This window comes from Equus asinus, chromosome 27 (genome assembly GCF_041296235.1).
Source record: "Equus asinus isolate D_3611 breed Donkey chromosome 27, EquAss-T2T_v2, whole genome shotgun sequence".
Taxonomy (NCBI): domain Eukaryota; kingdom Metazoa; phylum Chordata; class Mammalia; order Perissodactyla; family Equidae; genus Equus; species Equus asinus.
The window spans coordinates 4,150,638-4,169,880 of record NC_091816.1 but is presented as its reverse complement, the minus strand read 5'-3'; the positions used below and the strand labels follow the sequence as shown (position 1 = coordinate 4,169,880).

At 35.6% G+C, this 19,243-nt stretch overlaps 1 protein-coding gene across 2 annotated transcripts in view; it reads left to right on the top strand.

Moving 5' to 3' along the window:
• IDO1 (indoleamine 2,3-dioxygenase 1) overlaps nucleotides 1-17,880 on the top strand; it is a 125,418-nt gene extending 107,538 nt beyond the window's left edge. For both annotated transcript variants that reach the window (XM_044750990.2, XM_044750992.2), the window contains 10 exons: nucleotides 3,668-4,046; nucleotides 7,571-7,666; nucleotides 7,780-7,899; nucleotides 11,218-11,336; nucleotides 12,266-12,280; nucleotides 13,780-13,879; nucleotides 14,437-14,554; nucleotides 15,570-15,621; nucleotides 16,067-16,215; nucleotides 17,269-17,880. In XM_044750990.2, the coding sequence (XP_044606925.1) occupies nucleotides 3,948-4,046; nucleotides 7,571-7,666; nucleotides 7,780-7,899; nucleotides 11,218-11,336; nucleotides 12,266-12,280; nucleotides 13,780-13,879; nucleotides 14,437-14,554; nucleotides 15,570-15,621; nucleotides 16,067-16,215; nucleotides 17,269-17,624 (1,224 nt within the window). In that variant the 5' untranslated portion in view covers nucleotides 3,668-3,947 and the 3' untranslated portion in view covers nucleotides 17,625-17,880. The remainder of the gene's footprint in view (nucleotides 1-3,667; nucleotides 4,047-7,570; nucleotides 7,667-7,779; nucleotides 7,900-11,217; nucleotides 11,337-12,265; nucleotides 12,281-13,779; nucleotides 13,880-14,436; nucleotides 14,555-15,569; nucleotides 15,622-16,066; nucleotides 16,216-17,268) is intronic.
• The last annotated feature ends 1,363 nt before the right edge of the window (nucleotides 17,881-19,243 follow it).

Sequence of the window (19,243 nt, the reverse complement as noted above, 5' to 3'; positions counted from 1 at the left end):
ACAAGCAGTGCCATGTCTGTGCCCAAGATCCAAATCAGCGAAACCCTGGGCCACCAAAGTGGAACCCATGAACTTAACCACTCAGCCATGGGGCCAGCCCCAAGATATATATGATTTTAAATCTACCATTAAACTGTTTTCTTTCTTTCTGATAGCCCTGTTTAGCTATCTTTTTATGTCTTCTCTTGTATTGATTAAGATTTATTTATTAATCAGTTTTTCTATCTATTGGTTTGTTGCTTATCATGGTTACACCATATATCTATTGGTAACCCTAGAGATTAAAACAAATATATGCAACTTTTCAAAACCCTTATAAGTTAGTTATTATTTATCTTTGCAGAAAATGAAAGAATTTTAATACCATTTATATCACTTGTCATATTAATGCTATTGTTGTGATATATTTTAATTCAATTTATCTAACTCCACAATGACTTATTATTGAATTATATTATTTTATAGACATTCATTTAGATTCAGTCAGATAGTTATCCCATTGCTCTTCATATGTTGCTACTTCTAAAATTATTTTCCCTCTGCAAAAACACATGCACAAACATAAAACTTTAATATTTCCTTGACTGTGGGCTTGCTGGTAATAAATTCCTATCTTTTGTTTGCCTAACTGAAAAAAAAATTATTTACATTCCTGTATTATTTTCTGTGAATATATAATTCTGTTTCAATATTTTTTTCTCAGCATTTCATCACTCCATTGCCTTCAGGTCTTAATCATTTCTTTGAAATTCAGCTGTTAGCATTTTTACCTACTTTGAAGGTAACTTATTTTTTCTAGATCATTTTAAAATTTAAAAATTTTTGGTTTTGAGCTGTTACTATTATATAAGTAAGTATGGTTTTCATTTCATGTAACCCTTTTGAATGTTTTGTCTATTTGTGACTTAGTGTCTTTTTTGATGTTTAAAAGTTTCTCAATCTTATTGTTTCAAATATTGCTTCTCTGCATGTTCTCCCTTCTCTTCCTCTGAGATACAGATTGTGTCTGTGTTAGATTTCCTCACCACACCGCCTCTCTGTGTGTTTTATTCTCCTTCTAACCTTTCTCTTTCTTCTTCTCTCTCTCACTCTCTTCTCTTTTCCATCTTTTTTTTTCTCTCTAGGCTTTAATCTGCATTTTCTTCTGATATATCTGCAAGTTCATTAATTCTGTCCTCAATTATGCTAATTCTAGAATACTCACTTGGTTTTCATGTTTTGTACAAAATTTCCCAATCTTGTCTTTTTTTAATGAATATGTTAAACAAATGACTTTTTTTAAGTCTTTGTTTGCTTTTACTTTTATCAAATCCCCTTTGGGTCATTTCTATAGTCTGTTTTCCATTGTATTGGATAGTGTGCCTGATATTTATTTAGTAATTGTCAGATGTCTATAAAAGTGGTAGACAAAGTTGTATAAAATATTTTGGGGTCCAAGTGATGTTTAATTTCTTAAGGGAATGTTTAATTTTGTTTTGCTCAGGAAACTAGAGGCACAGAAAATCCCAAACTACCCTCATTCCCTTTTAGGGATGTCATGAAGATTTCCTCATAAGACAATAATAAAAGTTAAATTATTTATTATAAACAAAGTCTTAAGAAAATTCCTGACACTAGTAAGTGCTCAGGAAAATTTGACATTATTAATTTGCACAAAAAATAATGGAAAACATTATCACCAAAATATTAATGGTGAATGTCAGTGGATGTTAGAATTTTAATGACTTTTTTCATTCTTCTTGTTTGCTCTCAATCACTTGACTTTTTAACTGAGAATTCTTTTATTCTTAAAACAAAACTACTCTTTATGAATTAACATAGCATATTGGCAGAGAGGAAGTTGGATTTGTTATAGAGGATGACATGTTATAAGGGAATAAAGTTGTATTTATAATGGTCCTGGATAAAAGTCTCTTTGTGGGTCTACTGATAATTTTCCTGGTCTCAATGAACTACTCAATGAAACAGGGTAACAGGATTTTCAGATGGAGATGTTCACCAGGTGGTTGGAAATGTAGTTGATAGCTATGGAGATAAGTCAGGCAGTAAAATCATCATAGAGAAGAGATTATCCAAGTCATCAAACAAGTGATATACACAAGGCAGACAGATCCATAGAAAATCTCAAAGCTAAGAGTCTACAGAGCAAAAGGCTGAGCTCTGACTTTCAGGAGTTTTCTATCATAATGGTGTGGCCACAGGTAAAAAGCTAAAGAAAAAGATAAAAGAACCTATACAAGATAGTAAGATTAAGATGTTCTTCTGACCCCATGTGAAAAGGGATTTTCAAGGAGATGTGATCATTGTTGAATAGAAATAAAGATCAATGAAGACTGAGGATCAAGTGCGAATGTAGTTTCAGAAATATGAAAGGTGTTGAAGTCTGAAGCAGTTAAAAGTAAAACAGTAAAGTATTATTGTTTCTGCAGTTAAAGGCAGGATAGATTTAGTGAAGTAGCTGGATAAGCAGAGTCAATAAAAAGTTTTATCAAGCCATGCTTCTTAAAAAATCAATCCTCAGAGATTTTTCCAAGACAGAGCATCTAAAATTTCATGCCTCTGTTTTGACTCATCCATAAAAAAATTCAAGTACAAGAACGAAAATTCATAGGAGTAACCACACATTTTCTACTTCTCAATATTTTCTTGGTATTTTTGGCTTCCATATCGATATGACAGGACAATGTGACATTTTTTCTTGATTTTTTCCATTGGCCTGGTTTCAAACGTATCAGCCTCATGAACATTTCATTTTACAAGAGTTTAGCAACCATGGTCTCTTTGCTATATAATTTTGGTTTCAGTTTCCCTTATCTTTACTATAAACAGAGCATGTTCTTGTAACACTACATCATTAGAAATTTCATAATGTAATAGGAAAGAATAATGTGAGGACCATTCTAGAATGTAGTTAAAGCCATGTACTATTGACATTTATTTCAAGTACTGATAAACTGGATGACAAATCTGCATTGTCTTCTAATGTACTGAGCACTAACTGCTTCTATTTTCTCCTTTTGATCATCAACTGGAACGATATGGCTGTTGCTTCAGCTTTATTACTAAGATTGAACAATGCCTGGGAGTGATCAAAGACCTGCATACACCCTGAAAACCTTTACCAAATGCAGTCTTAGTTTGAATTCTAAAAGGAACATATTCAAGATACTGTATCTTTTCTTTCAACTATTAACATATTACAAAGTCTCCAAAGGTGAAGGACTGTTACCTCACCAGTCTTAGCAGGCGGATATAGTAGAGATGCAGGATCATCTTACTAAAAATGACTTACAAGGAATATGAAGTAGAAAGAACTATATCATTGTGAACACAGATAAAAGACTGGGTAAGAAAAATGGGGAGGTGGAGAGGTGCTATCTTTCTAATTTGTTTATGTGCTCTCATTTTTTTCTACTTCAGAGTCAGTGTACCACAGGTTATATTCCAAGACTTCTGAAACAGGACACTAATATGTTCATAGAATCCTGGAAGCTTAAAAGAAAGCTGATGACAGTAATAATTAAATAATAGTGTAGGACCTTAGCCTTGATCAAATTTATTATTTTAATTCACATATTTGAAAGTTCCCATGACATAAAAATGTTCCTTTCCAATCACCTATTTTTGTGGTTTTTATTTCAATCAAATCCTTTCTCACTTTCTCTAGGGCACTGAACAAATAATGCTCCCAGTGATAAAGATTTGATATGGAATATAAGTTTTCAGTTTCATCATATGATGAACAGTGAAGTGATGCTTTTATAATTTTACTATTTACCAAATTACAAACAGAGAAAGAAAGAAACTGAAAGTATTCCAAAAGTGGAAGTCATTTCTTAACTGACTACGTGATATTTTGTGGTTACTGGCTATGGCAGCCTCTGAAATAAATAGGTGTTCTGAAACTGCTCAGACACTGAAGAGGACCAGAGGAGTGGGCTGCAAGAATGGCACATGATAAGGCATCTCCAGTGGAAAGTTCTTGGAAAATTGATGAAGAATACCACATAGATGAAGATGTGGGCTTTGCTCTGCCAAATCCACTGGTAAGAAAGAGCACTGAAATATGGGCAAAAATATTTTCTTATCATTACTTACCTGCGCAAGTTAACTTCTATTGAACAAATGTTGTGAGGTAATTTCTACTGAACAAAGGGTAAAGCAGTGCCTAAATTAGAGGCAGAGTTTTAATAAATGGGTCTCGCTTAACTTTCTTAAAATTTTCTGCCTAGAAATTTAGTCTTAGATGCAATTCTTACTTATCTTACACAGATACAGAGAGTGATGAGATAAGGAAACTTTAGAAGTATTTTGGTTTAATACAATTGCATTTTCAGAGGGCATTTGGAAAAAAACAAAGTAATAAATGATCCATGAGTTAAAGGAACTCCATTTCTCATCTGATTTACCTTAAATTGTACAGAGGATGTGTTCCTACTTTGATTTGGTTTTTTTGAGATGGCACATCAAGCAACTTAGTGTTGTCTTAACATTGTTTGTTGTTTACTAAGTATAAGATTCAAGAGAGAGTCTGAAGTACCTTTTCTTTTTTACAAGTTTTGCCTACAAAGTGTAAGGCATGTAGAGTAAATGTTTACCTTAAAACCTATATTCTCCTAAGTTGTCTTCCAAAGAATGCCATGAAAACCATCTTATCATTAATATTTTAATTATCAAACATTCATATAGCATTTTTTTAAGATTAGCCCTGAGCTAACATCTGTTGCCAATCTTTTTTTTTCTTTTTTCTCCCCAAAGCCCCCCAGTACACAGTTGTATATTATAGTTGTAGGCCCTTCTAGTTATGCTATGTGGGACACCACCTCAGCGTGGCTGGATGAGCGGTGCTGTGTCCGCGCCCAGGATCCGAACCAGCAAAACCCAGGACTGCCAAAGCAGAGTGCACAAGCTTAACCACTCTGCCATGGGGCCAGCCCCTATATAGCATTTTTAAAGCAATTTACACATACTAACTTATTCCATCTTCACAACTTCTCTAAAAGTTATGTATATTATTAACCTCATTTTCCTGATGAGAAAAGTAAGCTTTGCAGAATTTAAGTAATTATCCAAACTCACACAGCTATCAGTGGTAGAGATAGGATGTGAGCCTTACCAGTCTGGCTCCAGAGTCCATGATCTTAAAACCATTATGCTATGCTCCCCTTCTTAAGAGAAGAAGAGACCACAAGGCATTGATTTTTTTTTTTTTCCACCCTTGGATTTAACAAGTTACATGAGATTAAAGGAGAGGATTTCTAGGAGCCAACTCATGTTGTGACAGTTCTGTACACCAGCGTATCTCTATTTGTGGCTCAAACAATTAGCGTCCACACTCTAGAGAGCACCTTTAAATGCAATAAATATACTTTTAGTCAGAGATTTCAATCACACTGTACTTAGAAATAACATCCTGTAAATACCTTGTGTAATACAGGTAAGTCTAAAGCAAATTCCTCCCAATCTAATTTTCCTCTTCAAATTATTAAGCTAATTTAAAAAAATGAAGAATGTGTCTTAATTTTATTGCTAAAAGCATCTAGTTTACTTTATATTTGAAAATCAATAATATTCAGACTCGTTCCCCCTCCATACAAACACACAAAATTGCCAAGATTAAAGGGTTTCAAGCACGGACTTATCAATGATACAATAAAAAAAATAATCTTTTTCAGATTATCAATGATACAATAAAAAAATAATCTTTTTCAGAAACTACAAAACTTCATATCAAATTTATTCTTTTTTTTCCTCCAAATAGTCTGTTCTCTTAAAAAATAAAACAATCGTGGTAATTATGGAGACTTCTAGAATAGATTCCATGGGTTAAAGCAAAACAAACTCTTCTTCAGCTACTTAAAAAATATCACTGCTATTTAAGATGCTTAGGAAGTTAGATTCAGCCTCCTGATACACACACACACACACACACACACATACACACACAAATAGGAGTTACTTTTATTTCTCCACTGAAGATTCTGGAGATTATGAGCTCAAAAATGTCCATTTCATCTCTTTTAATCTATCAGCTTCCTATTCCAAAGGAAAATATTATGTCTTCTAATTCCATATAGATACAAAATGCATTGTCTAATCTAGCAGAAGTTGAATGGCCCACCGTGTTGTTCATTAATTTATACCATTTAGCCATCCTCTGAACCAGAAGTATATTATTGATTGAATTTTACATTTGTTGAAAGTTCTGTCAAATAGGACACAAGTCATCACATATAACAAAAAAACTTTGTTGTTTGGTGAAAATGGCAACAACCAAATATTTGAGTGTGCTGCACAGTGAAACACACACCAAAAAATATATATGTATTACTGAAAACATTAGAGCACAGCATTTGTGTGGTTAGGGAGAAAAATTCAGAGCAAACAAGAAAGGTGACTATCTCGTGAACATACAGCCTATATCTTTCATAGCTATCAAGCTGCCCTAACAGATTAAGACTGGCCAATCATCTGCAGCCCATCAAAATCTTTGAATTTTATGTTACATTTGTCCTCTTGTTTTATAGCTTACTTATAATGTTAACTTTGTTTTGATGCTTAAAATACACATGTTGGTTTGAGTTAATCTCTCGATTTGACTCCATCCCCATAGTTCAGTATTGATGAGCCTAAGGGCATGTCTGGCAGCAGCCTAATGAAGGAGGCATGGGGACAGGGAATATGGGGAGTTGTTCAGTGATCGGAATCTTACTTCCGGATATTGCCTAGGTCTTTTGTTCATATGTTTTCCTTCAAGATGAGATTGTAAATATGATGAGATTCAGGGAGACAGTTTTATTTGGATTTCATGTGCATTTACTGGGCAAAAAATAAGCCTATGGTACAAAGCAGGTAATCACTGTGCATATATACAGCATCTCCTACATGACCAGTACTGTGCCAGGTTCTGTAAGAAATAAAGAATTAAAGGCAGGATAAAATCCTTACCATTGGGTAGTGAGAGGTAAAAAGCAGCATGGACTTTTGAGAGTCAGAAACATTTGTGTTTGAATCATAATAAACTATATATAAAAAGTCACATGAATTGTCTGAGTCTTGCTTTCCTCATTTATGACATGGAGATAACAATCAATATTTTTGGTCATTATAATAATTAAATGAGAAATTATTGACTCAAGTGCCTAGTCTGCTACTGACATTTAATGTCTCATTTTTATTCTATTCAAAAAAAACGTAAAATTTAGCCAAGAAGGAAAAGAAATAGCCGATAATAAGTCACTTAACAACGTGAAAAGGTATAATCCATGGAAGTCATAATTGGGCATATGGGTAGTAGTCAGGAAGATTTTAGTGGAACCTTTGAGGTGACGTTTGAGCAAGAGGCAGATGAGAGCGCTTGAGGAGAGAGGAAGAGGAGGTGCACAGAGAAGTTCTTGAGGCCTGAATGCGCAGGTGACAGGGCATGGGCTGGTGTTACTTGGCAGGTAAGTGTGTGTCAGGGCAGCGTTGCACAGAACTGATTTAGAAGCAAAATCAACTACCAGTGGGAGGCAAAACTATTTTACAATAACTTGCACTGTAAATAAAAGTCCTACTTACTTTTTTCAAGGAGGAACTACCTCACCCTTATGATGACTGGATTTCCATTGCTAAAAATCTGCCAGAACTGATTGAGAAGGACCAGTTACGTGCAGAAGTTGAGAAGGTTGGAAAAAGAAGACATTTGTTTTCTATTATAGCTTCTTAACATTTTTAACTGGATTTTGAAGCTCTAATGTCACCCATAGAGACTGAATCAGTCTTTCCATTTATTCTCAGTTAAAGATGCTCAGCATTGATGACCTCCAAGGGCACAAGTCGCAGCGCCTGGCACATCTGGCCCTGGGGTATATCACCATGGCATATGTATGGAATAAAGGTGATGGAGATATCTGTAAGGTATGGAGATTTTCTAATATTTCTTGTGCTCCACGATAAGTTACATTCAACTTACATTAAATGTAAAAAAATTGAAAAGTATTATAACTGCATTTTGTGAAGCTTGGCTAACAGGGGAAAAAAAGGAAAAGAAAACAATCATTCACTGACTTAGCATGTCAACTGGTACCATTATTGGATTTTTAGTCTTTTACTTATATAACAGAGTTGCTCCATCCTATGCATATACATAGACATCCTGCTTCTTTCACTTAAATTATATTGTAAACATTTGTTAGTTACTACACAATCATTCTAGTCATCATTGGAAATCACTTTCTAATTTTTCATTGAGTTCCCTAACTTTATTTATTCAATCCTCTATTGATAAATACCTTACTTATTTTTAATATTTTAACATTATAAATGACACTACAATCAATATATTTGAATGTGAACCACTTTTTTCTATGAATTTTGGGAGATATGAACATTTTATGGCTCTTCTTAGTTAATGCTAAAGTGCTATCTTACATCTGCCAACATAGAAAGATATATTAGTTTCACTCTACTCTTATCAACAGTAGGTAACTTTAGATTTAAAATAATATCATCTTGAATTTATCAGGCACCCCTAATCACATGAAACCAATACAGACTGTAATACTCAACCTTTAAACTACAAACAAAGAGATTCCAGAAGCACTTTCTGCCACTTAGTGAAAGTTTTTTTTTTCTTTTTTGACAAAAGTAATTATTTTATCTTGTTTTTGTTTGCATGCCCTGTTTAAAGATAAGACAACACATAAGGTCCACCTATGTGATGAGTCATCCCCTAATATAAAGAAGAGGAAGAAGTTGCTTTGCATAATCATGAGAGCAACTTATACTTCCTTATATTTGTCAAACTGTCATGTCTAGATTCTTTGATGATACCAAAAAGTTTAAGATTAGTTCTAGTCTTACAACCTACCTTAAAATTTAGCTAAGCACACAGTCTGTCTACACTTGCTAGAATCTGAGTTTAGCTAAATGCATGGGCATTGCATACAAAAAGAGCACCCATAATGAAGGGCAGCATATGATAGGTGCAGAAGAATGAGAGTCCAGAGGAACTAATTAGTAGTTGACATGATCATGAAATGCTTCAAGGAAGAAGTACAACTTTCATTACTTCTTGAGAGACTGGGAGAGCTTATCCAAGCAGAAGAGGAGAAGAAAAGAAAGAAAGAGAGGACTAACAAAAAATGTGGAGACCAGAATGTACATGACATAATCAAAAGATACTGAATTTACCAGACTGGAAATAAAAAGTAAAAAAGAAAACATGAAAATGTGTTTTTTAAATTGTATCCAGTTTTTGTATACCACGTCTTTCTGAAAAGGACCTTAGAAGATGGCAATAGGGTGGTGAACATGATGTAATATACACAGAAATTGAAATATAATGATGTGCACCCAAAATTTATATACTTTTATCAACCAATGTTACCACAATAAAAAAAAAAGAAGATAGTAATAAAAAAAAACTATGTAGGGCCAGCCCCAGTGGCCTAGTGGTTAAGTTCGCTGTGCTCTGCTTCGGCAGCCCAGGTTCGGTACCCAGGCATGGACCTACACCACTTGTCAGTGGCCATGCTCTGGTGGTGGCTCACATACAAAATAGAGGAAGATTGGCAACAGATGTTAGCTCAGGGCAAATCTTCCTGAGCAAAAAAAAATAGATATATAAAAAGATAAAAATATTTAAGTGAGGAAATTGTTGAAAAGAGAAAATAAATGGGTAAAAAATAAGATACATCAATATAAGGCACATTTTGTTTGAGAATGGACAAGAAATTAGCATCTGAGTTTCTTAGCATCTTCATGAAGGTCATTAATACATTAAGATGTGTTTGAACATTTCCTTTCTTTTTCCTGAGTCATTTCAAGTTAATTATTCAATTCAACTTCTTCCCTTTTTGCTTCCCTTTGATCTCTTCTCTAAATCAGAGAGGGGCAAGATTTGTTTCCTTTTGAAACATGTGCAAATCATTTGCCAGTCAAAATGTCTGAATTCCCAGAAGCACAAGCTCTGCAACGGGAAGCACACATCCAGGTGTTTAATACTTAGAGTCAATGATTCTATTGTAACACTGTGTTCTCTTGCCTAAACCATATCTACAAGTATTAAGCTAATCTGAAGCCACTTGGGTTGTGGACCCCCTGACTTTCAAAGAACTGTGGAATGGGCCACATAGTCACACAGAAGTCCCACCACCCACCATGCCAGGTGGGCCACGCATCCCTGTCCTTTGCCTGGTTAGACAGACAAATTCGAACCATAGGCCGCTGATGACAAGGATATCCTTAATTATTACACGAGACCATCCAAATATAAAAACCAAATTATAGTTAGATGAAGTCAGGCAGATATAGAATAAAATGTCAGCTTTATGACTAGTAGAGCATTTGGAGAACATGGCTTGAGTATGTGGCAAAAATGGGCCTGCTGAGTGTGCCTACCCATCAGGATTGACCCTTGGAAGTAGGAGCCTTTTGCTATATGGCCAAACACAGAGCAAAATTCTATGAATAACAGGCTCAGGAAAAGAAGAGTTGAGGAGAAAAGAGGGCTGAGCTGTAGTTTCACTCCTAAACGCAACAATTAGGTGAGACTTTAATCCTCCTTCAGGAAGTGTGAGTGAAACAGCTGAGATAAACCAAAAGTTTCAGTCCAATTTATATATTCTGCATGGAACTATAAAGCAAGGGTAAAGGAGATTCCTCGTTCCGACACAGGTAAGCCTTCAAAGCCAAGCACCAATGTCACTCTTCCGTGAGGTTTTATAAAAAATCATCCAGGAGAGAGTTTCTGTCAGCTCTGTGCTCCAAGAGCAGCAATCTGTTTACACTGCTAGTATGTATCACATCCAAAAGTTATAATTACAAATTACTTTGAGCTTCTATGAGACAATTGCTTTTATCTTTGCATTGCTGGCGGATAATGAGTACCTTGCATAGAGGAGTTGCCTAACAAATATTCATGGGACGGATGGATGAATGAATGACTGGGAATAACTCACAGGCCATTAGACAGTCAAGGATACAGCCTTTCTTCCTCCTGTCCTCTACCTCTTTTTGCTCTCTATAATCAGATTATGTCCACATCAACACAAATCCAAAATGTAAACATTTAACAATTACCGGAATTAAGTTATGAAATGGAGGAAGAGAAAATTATGTTTGTTTGGTTTCAGGATGCCATTCTATATAGAACAGCTAATGGTTGGCACTCAGGATGCAGTAGAAAAGGTAAAACACTTTAAGGGCTAATACTAAATACTGTGTTTTAATTAGGTCCTGCCAAGCAATATTGCTATTCCTTACTGCAGACTCTCTGAGAAGCTGGGACTGCCTCCTATTCTGGTTTATGCAGACTGTGTCTTGGCCAACTGGAAGAAAAAGGATCCCAGCGGGTAGGTACACTGATTATCATAGGAATGAAGGAGTGCATGCTGTGAGACTCATCAGGGTGTTAGCCACTGGGTTAATTTTTGGCAGCACATCTTCCTTCGCTGTTTTGGGGGTGTGTTTTCCTTGACTGGTGTATCTGTAACTACGAATGTATTCTACATATATGAAAGAGAAGTGTATAATTAACATACGATGAAATGCACCAATCTTAAGTGTTCAGTTTGATGAATTTGACTGTTATATACACATGTGTAATCCTAAACAAGATACGGAATATTTCTGTCGCCTCAGAAAATTCCTTTGTGGCTCTTTTCATTCCATTTCCTACCCCCAGATAAATAATTCTGATTTGCCATATCAAAAATTAGTTTTTTCTGTTATTGGATTTCATCTCAATGAAACCATAGAGTATGCACTCTTTTGTGTCTGTCTGCCCTTGATTAACATGTTTTTGAGATTCTACAAATTTAATTTGTAACTATCCAGTTGCATTTAAGAGTCAACACATCTTCAGCAGCACTAACCACTTAGTGATAAGATCTGCTACAATAAGGGGACAAGAGAACTGTGTGCCCCAGGGCTCTGGGCATTTATCTGCAGAGGAGTATCCTAGACACGAGGATACCACAAAAGGAAAGGATTTGATCTATAAAAGTTTCTTTTTAGTTACAACTAGTTTCAACTATTCATGTGTTTGTTCCTTGCATATTTAATTTTTTATTTCACTTATAAAGTCCTAAGTTAAGGGTTTGTAATGCTTACTTAAGAAATATAAAAAACATACGCTTTTCTTTTTTTATCTGATTATGTCTTACCTTTGTTAGGTCAGTAGTAGTAAATCTAATAACAATAACTCAAAACCATTTGATTTTTAAATTGATTTTCTTTCTCTCTTCCAACTGGTCCATTGCTTCATGTCTGCTTTCATAAGGCCCATGACTTATGAGTAAGTATTTGATTCTCATTTTAGTCTAAGAATTGCTTGTTATCCAAAGTAAATGTAGGTTTATCATATTCTCCAAATGCATTTTTTAAAATACCAATTAAACTCAGGGAAAAAGTAATTAAAATAACTGTTTAAAGAGCAAATAATACCAGCACTTAATTGTATCTACGACTGTGATATGACTGTGTCTGCTTGATATTATAGCTATAGATACATGCAAAAATAGGACTTGCACATATACAAATGTAATTAATACATATAAATACAAAAGCACACACACTTGTGTATTTATGACTTAATGGCCTCAGCGGCCAGAAACATAAACCTGTTCTTTTTGACCCAATCCTTCCTATTTTTGATCTATGTGCCAAGCAGAAGCTAAGAGTTAAGGACACAAAGGTAAATATCATAGGTATAATAAGCCTGCCCTGGTGAAGCTGGACTAATGTGGAGGAAAGGAGACATACGGAAATTATGTAAATTGCTATATGATTAAGAGAAACTGGTAAGAAGATAAAGTACTGGGCGCTCTAATCAAACAAAGAGATGAAGGAGGAACCCCTGCAGCACGTTGTTTAAGCTGAGCCCTGAAGAGTGAGTAGGAGTTAACTAGAAGGAGGGGAAGATGGGAGTGTTCATAATGGAGGAAACAGCAAGAGTGAGTGCCTTGAAGTGACAAAAATCTTGGAGTATTATCAGAAGTGAAGGAAGGCTAGTGTTGCTACTACATGAAGAATGATGAAAGTACATGGGAAAGGGATAAAGAAATAAATTTTGAAAAAAGATTATGTAGGACTTCTGGCTATGACATGGGATTTAAACAGTGTCTTTAAAAAAATGGAAAGCTACGGAAGGTTTTTAAATGGGAGGATGATATCATCAGTCCCATTTTACAGATGAGAACACTGAAGCAAAAACAGATGACATATCTTGCTCAAGGTCACACAGCAAGCAAGCTGCAGAAATGGTCTGCCTTCAGAAACCATAAATTTAACCAGCACAAAACTCATAGCTACACAGATACTGAAGCCATGTTTGCACCAATGCAAAACTTCAATAAGAAAGAAAATAGGATCTAATCAGTTATTTGAATTCCCCAGTCAATCCCTTTGCATGGCAGAGAAACTGAATCAGGTTCCCAGATAAAAATGCGGATATGAATATATTTATTTAAGCAAAAAGACTACTTCTGAAAATTATACCTTAAAGCAAATATCTCTATCAGCATTGAGCATATATATGTATATAGGTTCTAGAATGGAATTTCAAGTCCCAGCTTAATCTACTATTAAATCTACTATGAATCATATGATCTTAGACAAAGGACCTGACATTGATATCCCCAGCTGTGAAATGGAGATAGTAAAACCTGCCATAATGATCTCACAAGATTATTTTGAAAATAAAATAGAATAAATGAAAAATACTTGAAAACTATAAAGTCGTCAATAAATATACCAAGATTTTTGCTAAATTCTTGACTTCTTTGATTTCTTTAGGAACATGGACATTCTGTTCTCATTTCCTGGTGGGGACTGTGGTAAAGGATTCTTCCTGATTTCTTTACTGGTGGAACTAGCAGCTGCTTCTGCAATCAAAGTATGTCCATCTCCACTGGAAACTTTGTATCTTGATTCACACAAGCAGAGCAATCACTTAGTAACTGAGCTCTATGACTCGAGAAGTAACTTTATCCTAACTAAATACAGCATTTGACTATTTAATTGGAGGTAAAGGATCATCCGATAGACATAAATATTTTATTTATTTTTGTGTATCACCTAAAATATAAAATGTAGGAGCCAGAATATTAAATAAATAAATCAATCAAACTAGAAACCCCAATAAGAGAGAAATATTTTGAATGCAATTTGGCATTGTAACTATATCACATAGTGACATAAATTCAGTGGTTTTGACTATTAGAAATAGAAATATATAAAACTATATAAACATTTCTAAATGATAAATGAATAAAGACAAATCCAGGCCTAATTGAAAATAAGGAAATTAGTCAAACAATTGGAGGGTACTCAGCCCAAGAAAGAAACGGAAATCTCAAATTTAATTTAGGGATTAAGATTTAGGAGAATTTTATTTTATGTTAATGTTTAGTGCTAGGAAATCTTAAGTGTTTGCCTTCTTTTTTTTTTAAGGAAATTCCGATTATATTCAAAGCAGTACAACATCAGGACCGGGACACTTTGCAAAAGGCACTGATTGATATAACTTCTTGTCTACGCAACGCCCTTGAAGTGTTTCACCAAATTCATGGCAAGTATTGTATGCCATACAACATTCTGGGCCAGCAGTCAAAAGTTTCTGATTATCTGAGATGTAAGAGTTGTTGAAAAAAAATGGAAGCAAAAACAACCCTCACTTAGTAGTGTGTTTTCACTTTGTCTACTTTATGTCACTAAATCATTATACGTTCCATGTGGTAGGTTTTATTATGTCCATTTTATAGATGAGGGAATCTAAATTCAGAGAGATAAGATAAATGGCCTAAGTACATAGGCAGTAACTAATGAAGCCAGAATTCCAAGGTAGGTCTATTTAACTCTAAGGAACATCCGTGCCTCCCATTAAACACGATAGAGAAACTTGCCAAAGGTACAGGCTGTTTTAAGTTCTGAAACACTTAGCTTCTGTTTGATAGGAGCTCTCTATGAATTATGCTTTTTAGAAGTTAACTAAGATACAACAGAGAAAAGCCATTGAGCTCAAAGGTTGTTGCAAAACTAATAGCTAAAATACAAGAATAACCAAAAAAGTACATAAAAAGGATTTGCAAAAGGAAATATGCCCTAGTGGGCTGTACATCACTGGGCTTTGAGTTGCTTGGCAAGAAGATTGACCTTCAAATCAAAGACATGAGCAAACTTTGGAGAAGGAGACCCAGGGATGTGGTCCATGGGGCTCCTGGTGTTTTTATTCCTGTTTTTCCTTTGTTTAGGTTTGTTTCTTTATGTGAGTAGTTTATCTGTTATATCACTAAGCACATGAAGTAGCCTTAAAGAAATGTTGACAGTTTAATTGGTCTCGTGAGGATGCTTGGTTGGTGGGCCCATGCTGTTTGACACAAGCTGTGTGTTAGCCCTGTGGTAGATCCCATTCAGCCATTCACTGGACACAGGAGATGAGCAGGGCTCGCCTGGGAGAGGGCACAGACTGACCTCATGCCTTTGCTGCAGCCTATGCTGAAATCCACTATCAGTGGTTTACAATATCTTGATTTTCACCAATATCTCTGATGCTGCTTAATTAAACACATCCCATCTTTTTACAGACTACGTGGACCCAAAAGAATTTTTTGGTATTCTTCGCATATACTTGTCTGGGTATGTAGACTGAAGCTTGAATTTGTTTTCTCTTAAACAATTAACCCAAAGGACACATCAAATTCCCACTCATGGTCCCCACTCTCCATTGGGTTTAGGAAATAATTTACATCCTAAAATACATATTGTAGAGAAAGAATAGACTCTGTTATTACTTGGCCAGGCATGCTCTGGATTATGGAGAGAAAAGCTAGTCATTTAAAGAGAGTGGACTGAGCTTTGCCAGAGCAAAGGTAAATTCCTTTCACAGAATACATATGCCAAATTTGCTCAAAATCATTTTATTTATTATTCTCATGCATGAGCATGAGTGGAAGGGGAAGTCTGGAAGAAGAAAAATGAAATCTATCTCACATCACCTTCAATTCATCCTCCATTACAAGATTTAAATGTGAAAATTTGCCAATTAATTCAAATAAAAGTTATTCTTTCCTTCCTGGCCTAGCTGGAAAGGCAACCCCCAGCTGTCAGAAGGTCTGCTGTATGAAGGCGTCTGGGACACCCCAAAGAAGTTCGCTGGGGGCAGTGCAGCCCAAAGCAGCATCTTTCAGTGCTTCGATGTTCTGCTGGGGGTCAAGCAGAGTGCTGGTGAAAGTGAGTAGAAAATGGCAACTAATAATCATATCTTATGTTAACAAAATAGTATTTTAGTATCTAAAAATTACCTTCCCATCAGCATCTCATCTGAGCTTACCAATGCTTTTAGGAGAATCAATACAATAGAGACTTTATCGCCATCGTCTCATTTTACAGATGAAGAAGAAGAAACTTGCAGAGGATTAGTGACTGGCTCCCTGTTAACCTTCTAGAAAGCAGTGAAGCCAGAACTCAAACCCAAGTTCATCACCCTTTTGATCTTAACATTTGAACATGTATATGAGGTCTGATTGGCTGTGGTGAAGCTAATCTCACATGTTCTGAAAATGTATGATCAGATTCAGAAAGAGAAAGTCACCTGCAAATGAGACTGACTATGAGTTGAAGCTGAGGAGGTGGAGACCTCAGCGACAAAGAGAGGCTTGGCACTGCCCTTGCCTCCATCCTGCTTCCCCAGCAGCCCAGGGGCAATGTCTGCACCAACATTTAAAGATGAGCCACATTCACTATATTCCTTCTAGGGGCTTAGATGGCACAGAGGAAGAAGCTCCAGGAGGAACTTCTTTCTGTCTTTCTCTGTTTTCCTAAACATGTAGTTAATAGTCAAAGGGAAAAGCATTGGGCTGGGTGGAAATAGGCTTTTTTCTTAGTTCATTGAATTATTTACAAATGATCCCTTAAACTCTCTTGGACTCAGTGTTGTAACCTGTCAAGTATAGATTATATATATATCCTGTCTATATCACTGGCTTTTTAGAAGGATCAAATACAGTAGGAAAGTGAGAAAGGAAGTACGAACAAAAATATTTATTATAAAAGAAAGAGTTTAGCTTGTGTGGTTATCAGAATTAAGCATATTTTACAGCAATTACCCATTACTAGTAGCAAGACTAATAGCCTTCTAATAGGATGGTGGTAAACTCCTTCCTGCTTCATGCTACAATGTTGGCCTGTGATCCCCCACCAGCTCTGACCTCACTCTGCCCTTCTCCCCTGGATTGGGGAATGCTTTGGCCTCCCTGCTAACTCATCCTTCTCTTGTACCTTCAGAATCTGCTGCTGAATTCCTCCAGGAAATGAGAACATATATGCCACCAGCTCACCAAAACTTTCTTCGCTCATTAGAGTCAGGCCCCTCAGTCCGTGAGTTTGTCCTTTCAGAAGGTAATGATAGCCTGCAGGCAGCTTATAATGACTGTGTGAAAGCTATGGTCTCCCTGAGAAGCTACCATTTGCAAATAGTTACTAAGTACATTGTGATTCCTGCACACCAGCAGTCCATGAAAAACCAAACACCTGAAGAGCTATCAGAAAAGGAAAATAAAGGAACTGGAGGCACTGATGTCATGCAATTCCTAAAGTCTGTAAGAAGAACAACTGAGATCGCCTTATTGAAGGAAGAATAATGAAACCTAGGCATGGGTACATTTTGTCAAGACAAAGATGTCTGTGTATATTAATGTGACTGCTCATTATATCAGGCCCATGAATTATTAATATGCAACTTCTTAACAGTACATTATAAAAGATTTCAAAATAATTTTTTCTGATATATGTGCATTGCTTGTATGAAAACAATAAAAAGCAATTATATTAGAAGTGTTATAGTCTATATTCTATAGAATGTAATGATGAAAGTCAATAAAAATTGATATAATAAGATGTTTAAAAATTTCTTTATTCATAATTATTACATATTGCTCCAGATGAGACCCACTTCACACTGCTACCCTTCAAGCCTGGCTAATAGATTCCTGTACTTTCCCTATAGTAAAATCACACTTTTTCACAATTATTTGTTTACTTGTCTGTATTTTTGTTACATAATAAGCTTCGTGATGCCAGGGACACTCTGTATTGTTTACCCCACCCATGCATCCCCAGTTCTTAATAGATACTTAGCAAGTATCTGTTGAATTATATAAAAGATTAGTGAACTTATGAATAAATTAATCTGGGCCAGCAAGAAGAGGTCACCTTTGAAATACAGGTTCTCCTGGGAAGTCAGGGTTATCAGGCACTCACACTCTGGCATGAATTTATTTGATAATGGAATCTAAGAAAGTTAGGGCTGGAGAAGAACTTAAAAGTCATATGAGCCAAACTCATTTTAAAGATGACAAAGTTGAGGCTCAGAAGAGTGAAGTAACTTACTTAAGGTCACACAGTTAGTTATAAATGAGAGGAGAACTTAAGTTTTTTGATAATTCTCATCTTCTTCTCTAGACTTGGGGTAGACTAGGTTAGAGAAGGGGGAAGGGGAGGAAATGAGATGATTTAGCAGGATCTCATGAGGTAATAGATGGTCAGCCAGAAATTGGGTAAGCTCTTAAAGATGAGAAGAGAAAAAGGGAACAGTGGTTGCGTGGGTTCAAGATTAGCAAGCAGTTCCAATTTATGAAAAGCCCAGATCTGAGGAGATGGGTTGAGTACACCCAAGTAGATTTGAGGAGGGAAATGGAGTCACATATTTCTAAAATTAAACGTCTGAAAACTATTTTAACATTGTTTCTCTAATATAACCCAATAAAATCAAGTAAAAACTTCCTTCTCACAACAAAATCTCACTTGATTCCCCAGAAAGTACACCAAAAGTCCCATGGACACATTTTCTTCTTTATTCTCCTGTCACTGTTTCTGCAGTGAGCATATATAAATTTACAGTGAAAAAAGTATGCATATATTATATATATGTGTGTGTGCACAAGCTTGTAATTTTTAGAGATAACTGGAAAGATCATCATGTCTTTGAGTTTGACTCGGGTGAGAAACCATTAAACGGAGAGTCAGGAGACCAAGTCACGGATTCCATTTTGGACATCTATCAGCTTTGTGACCTTAGGCAAGTCACTCTGAATTTCTGTAAAATGAGCATAATAATACTTGCCCTACCTCATTGACCAGGTTCCTGTGAGGACTGAATAAGATACTATAGTGCTAAAGTGTTAGGAAACTATAAAGTACTACTAGGATGGAGGTAAATTGCTGAGGATCATTTATTAGCTCCAAGTTAAGGTTTTTTCTG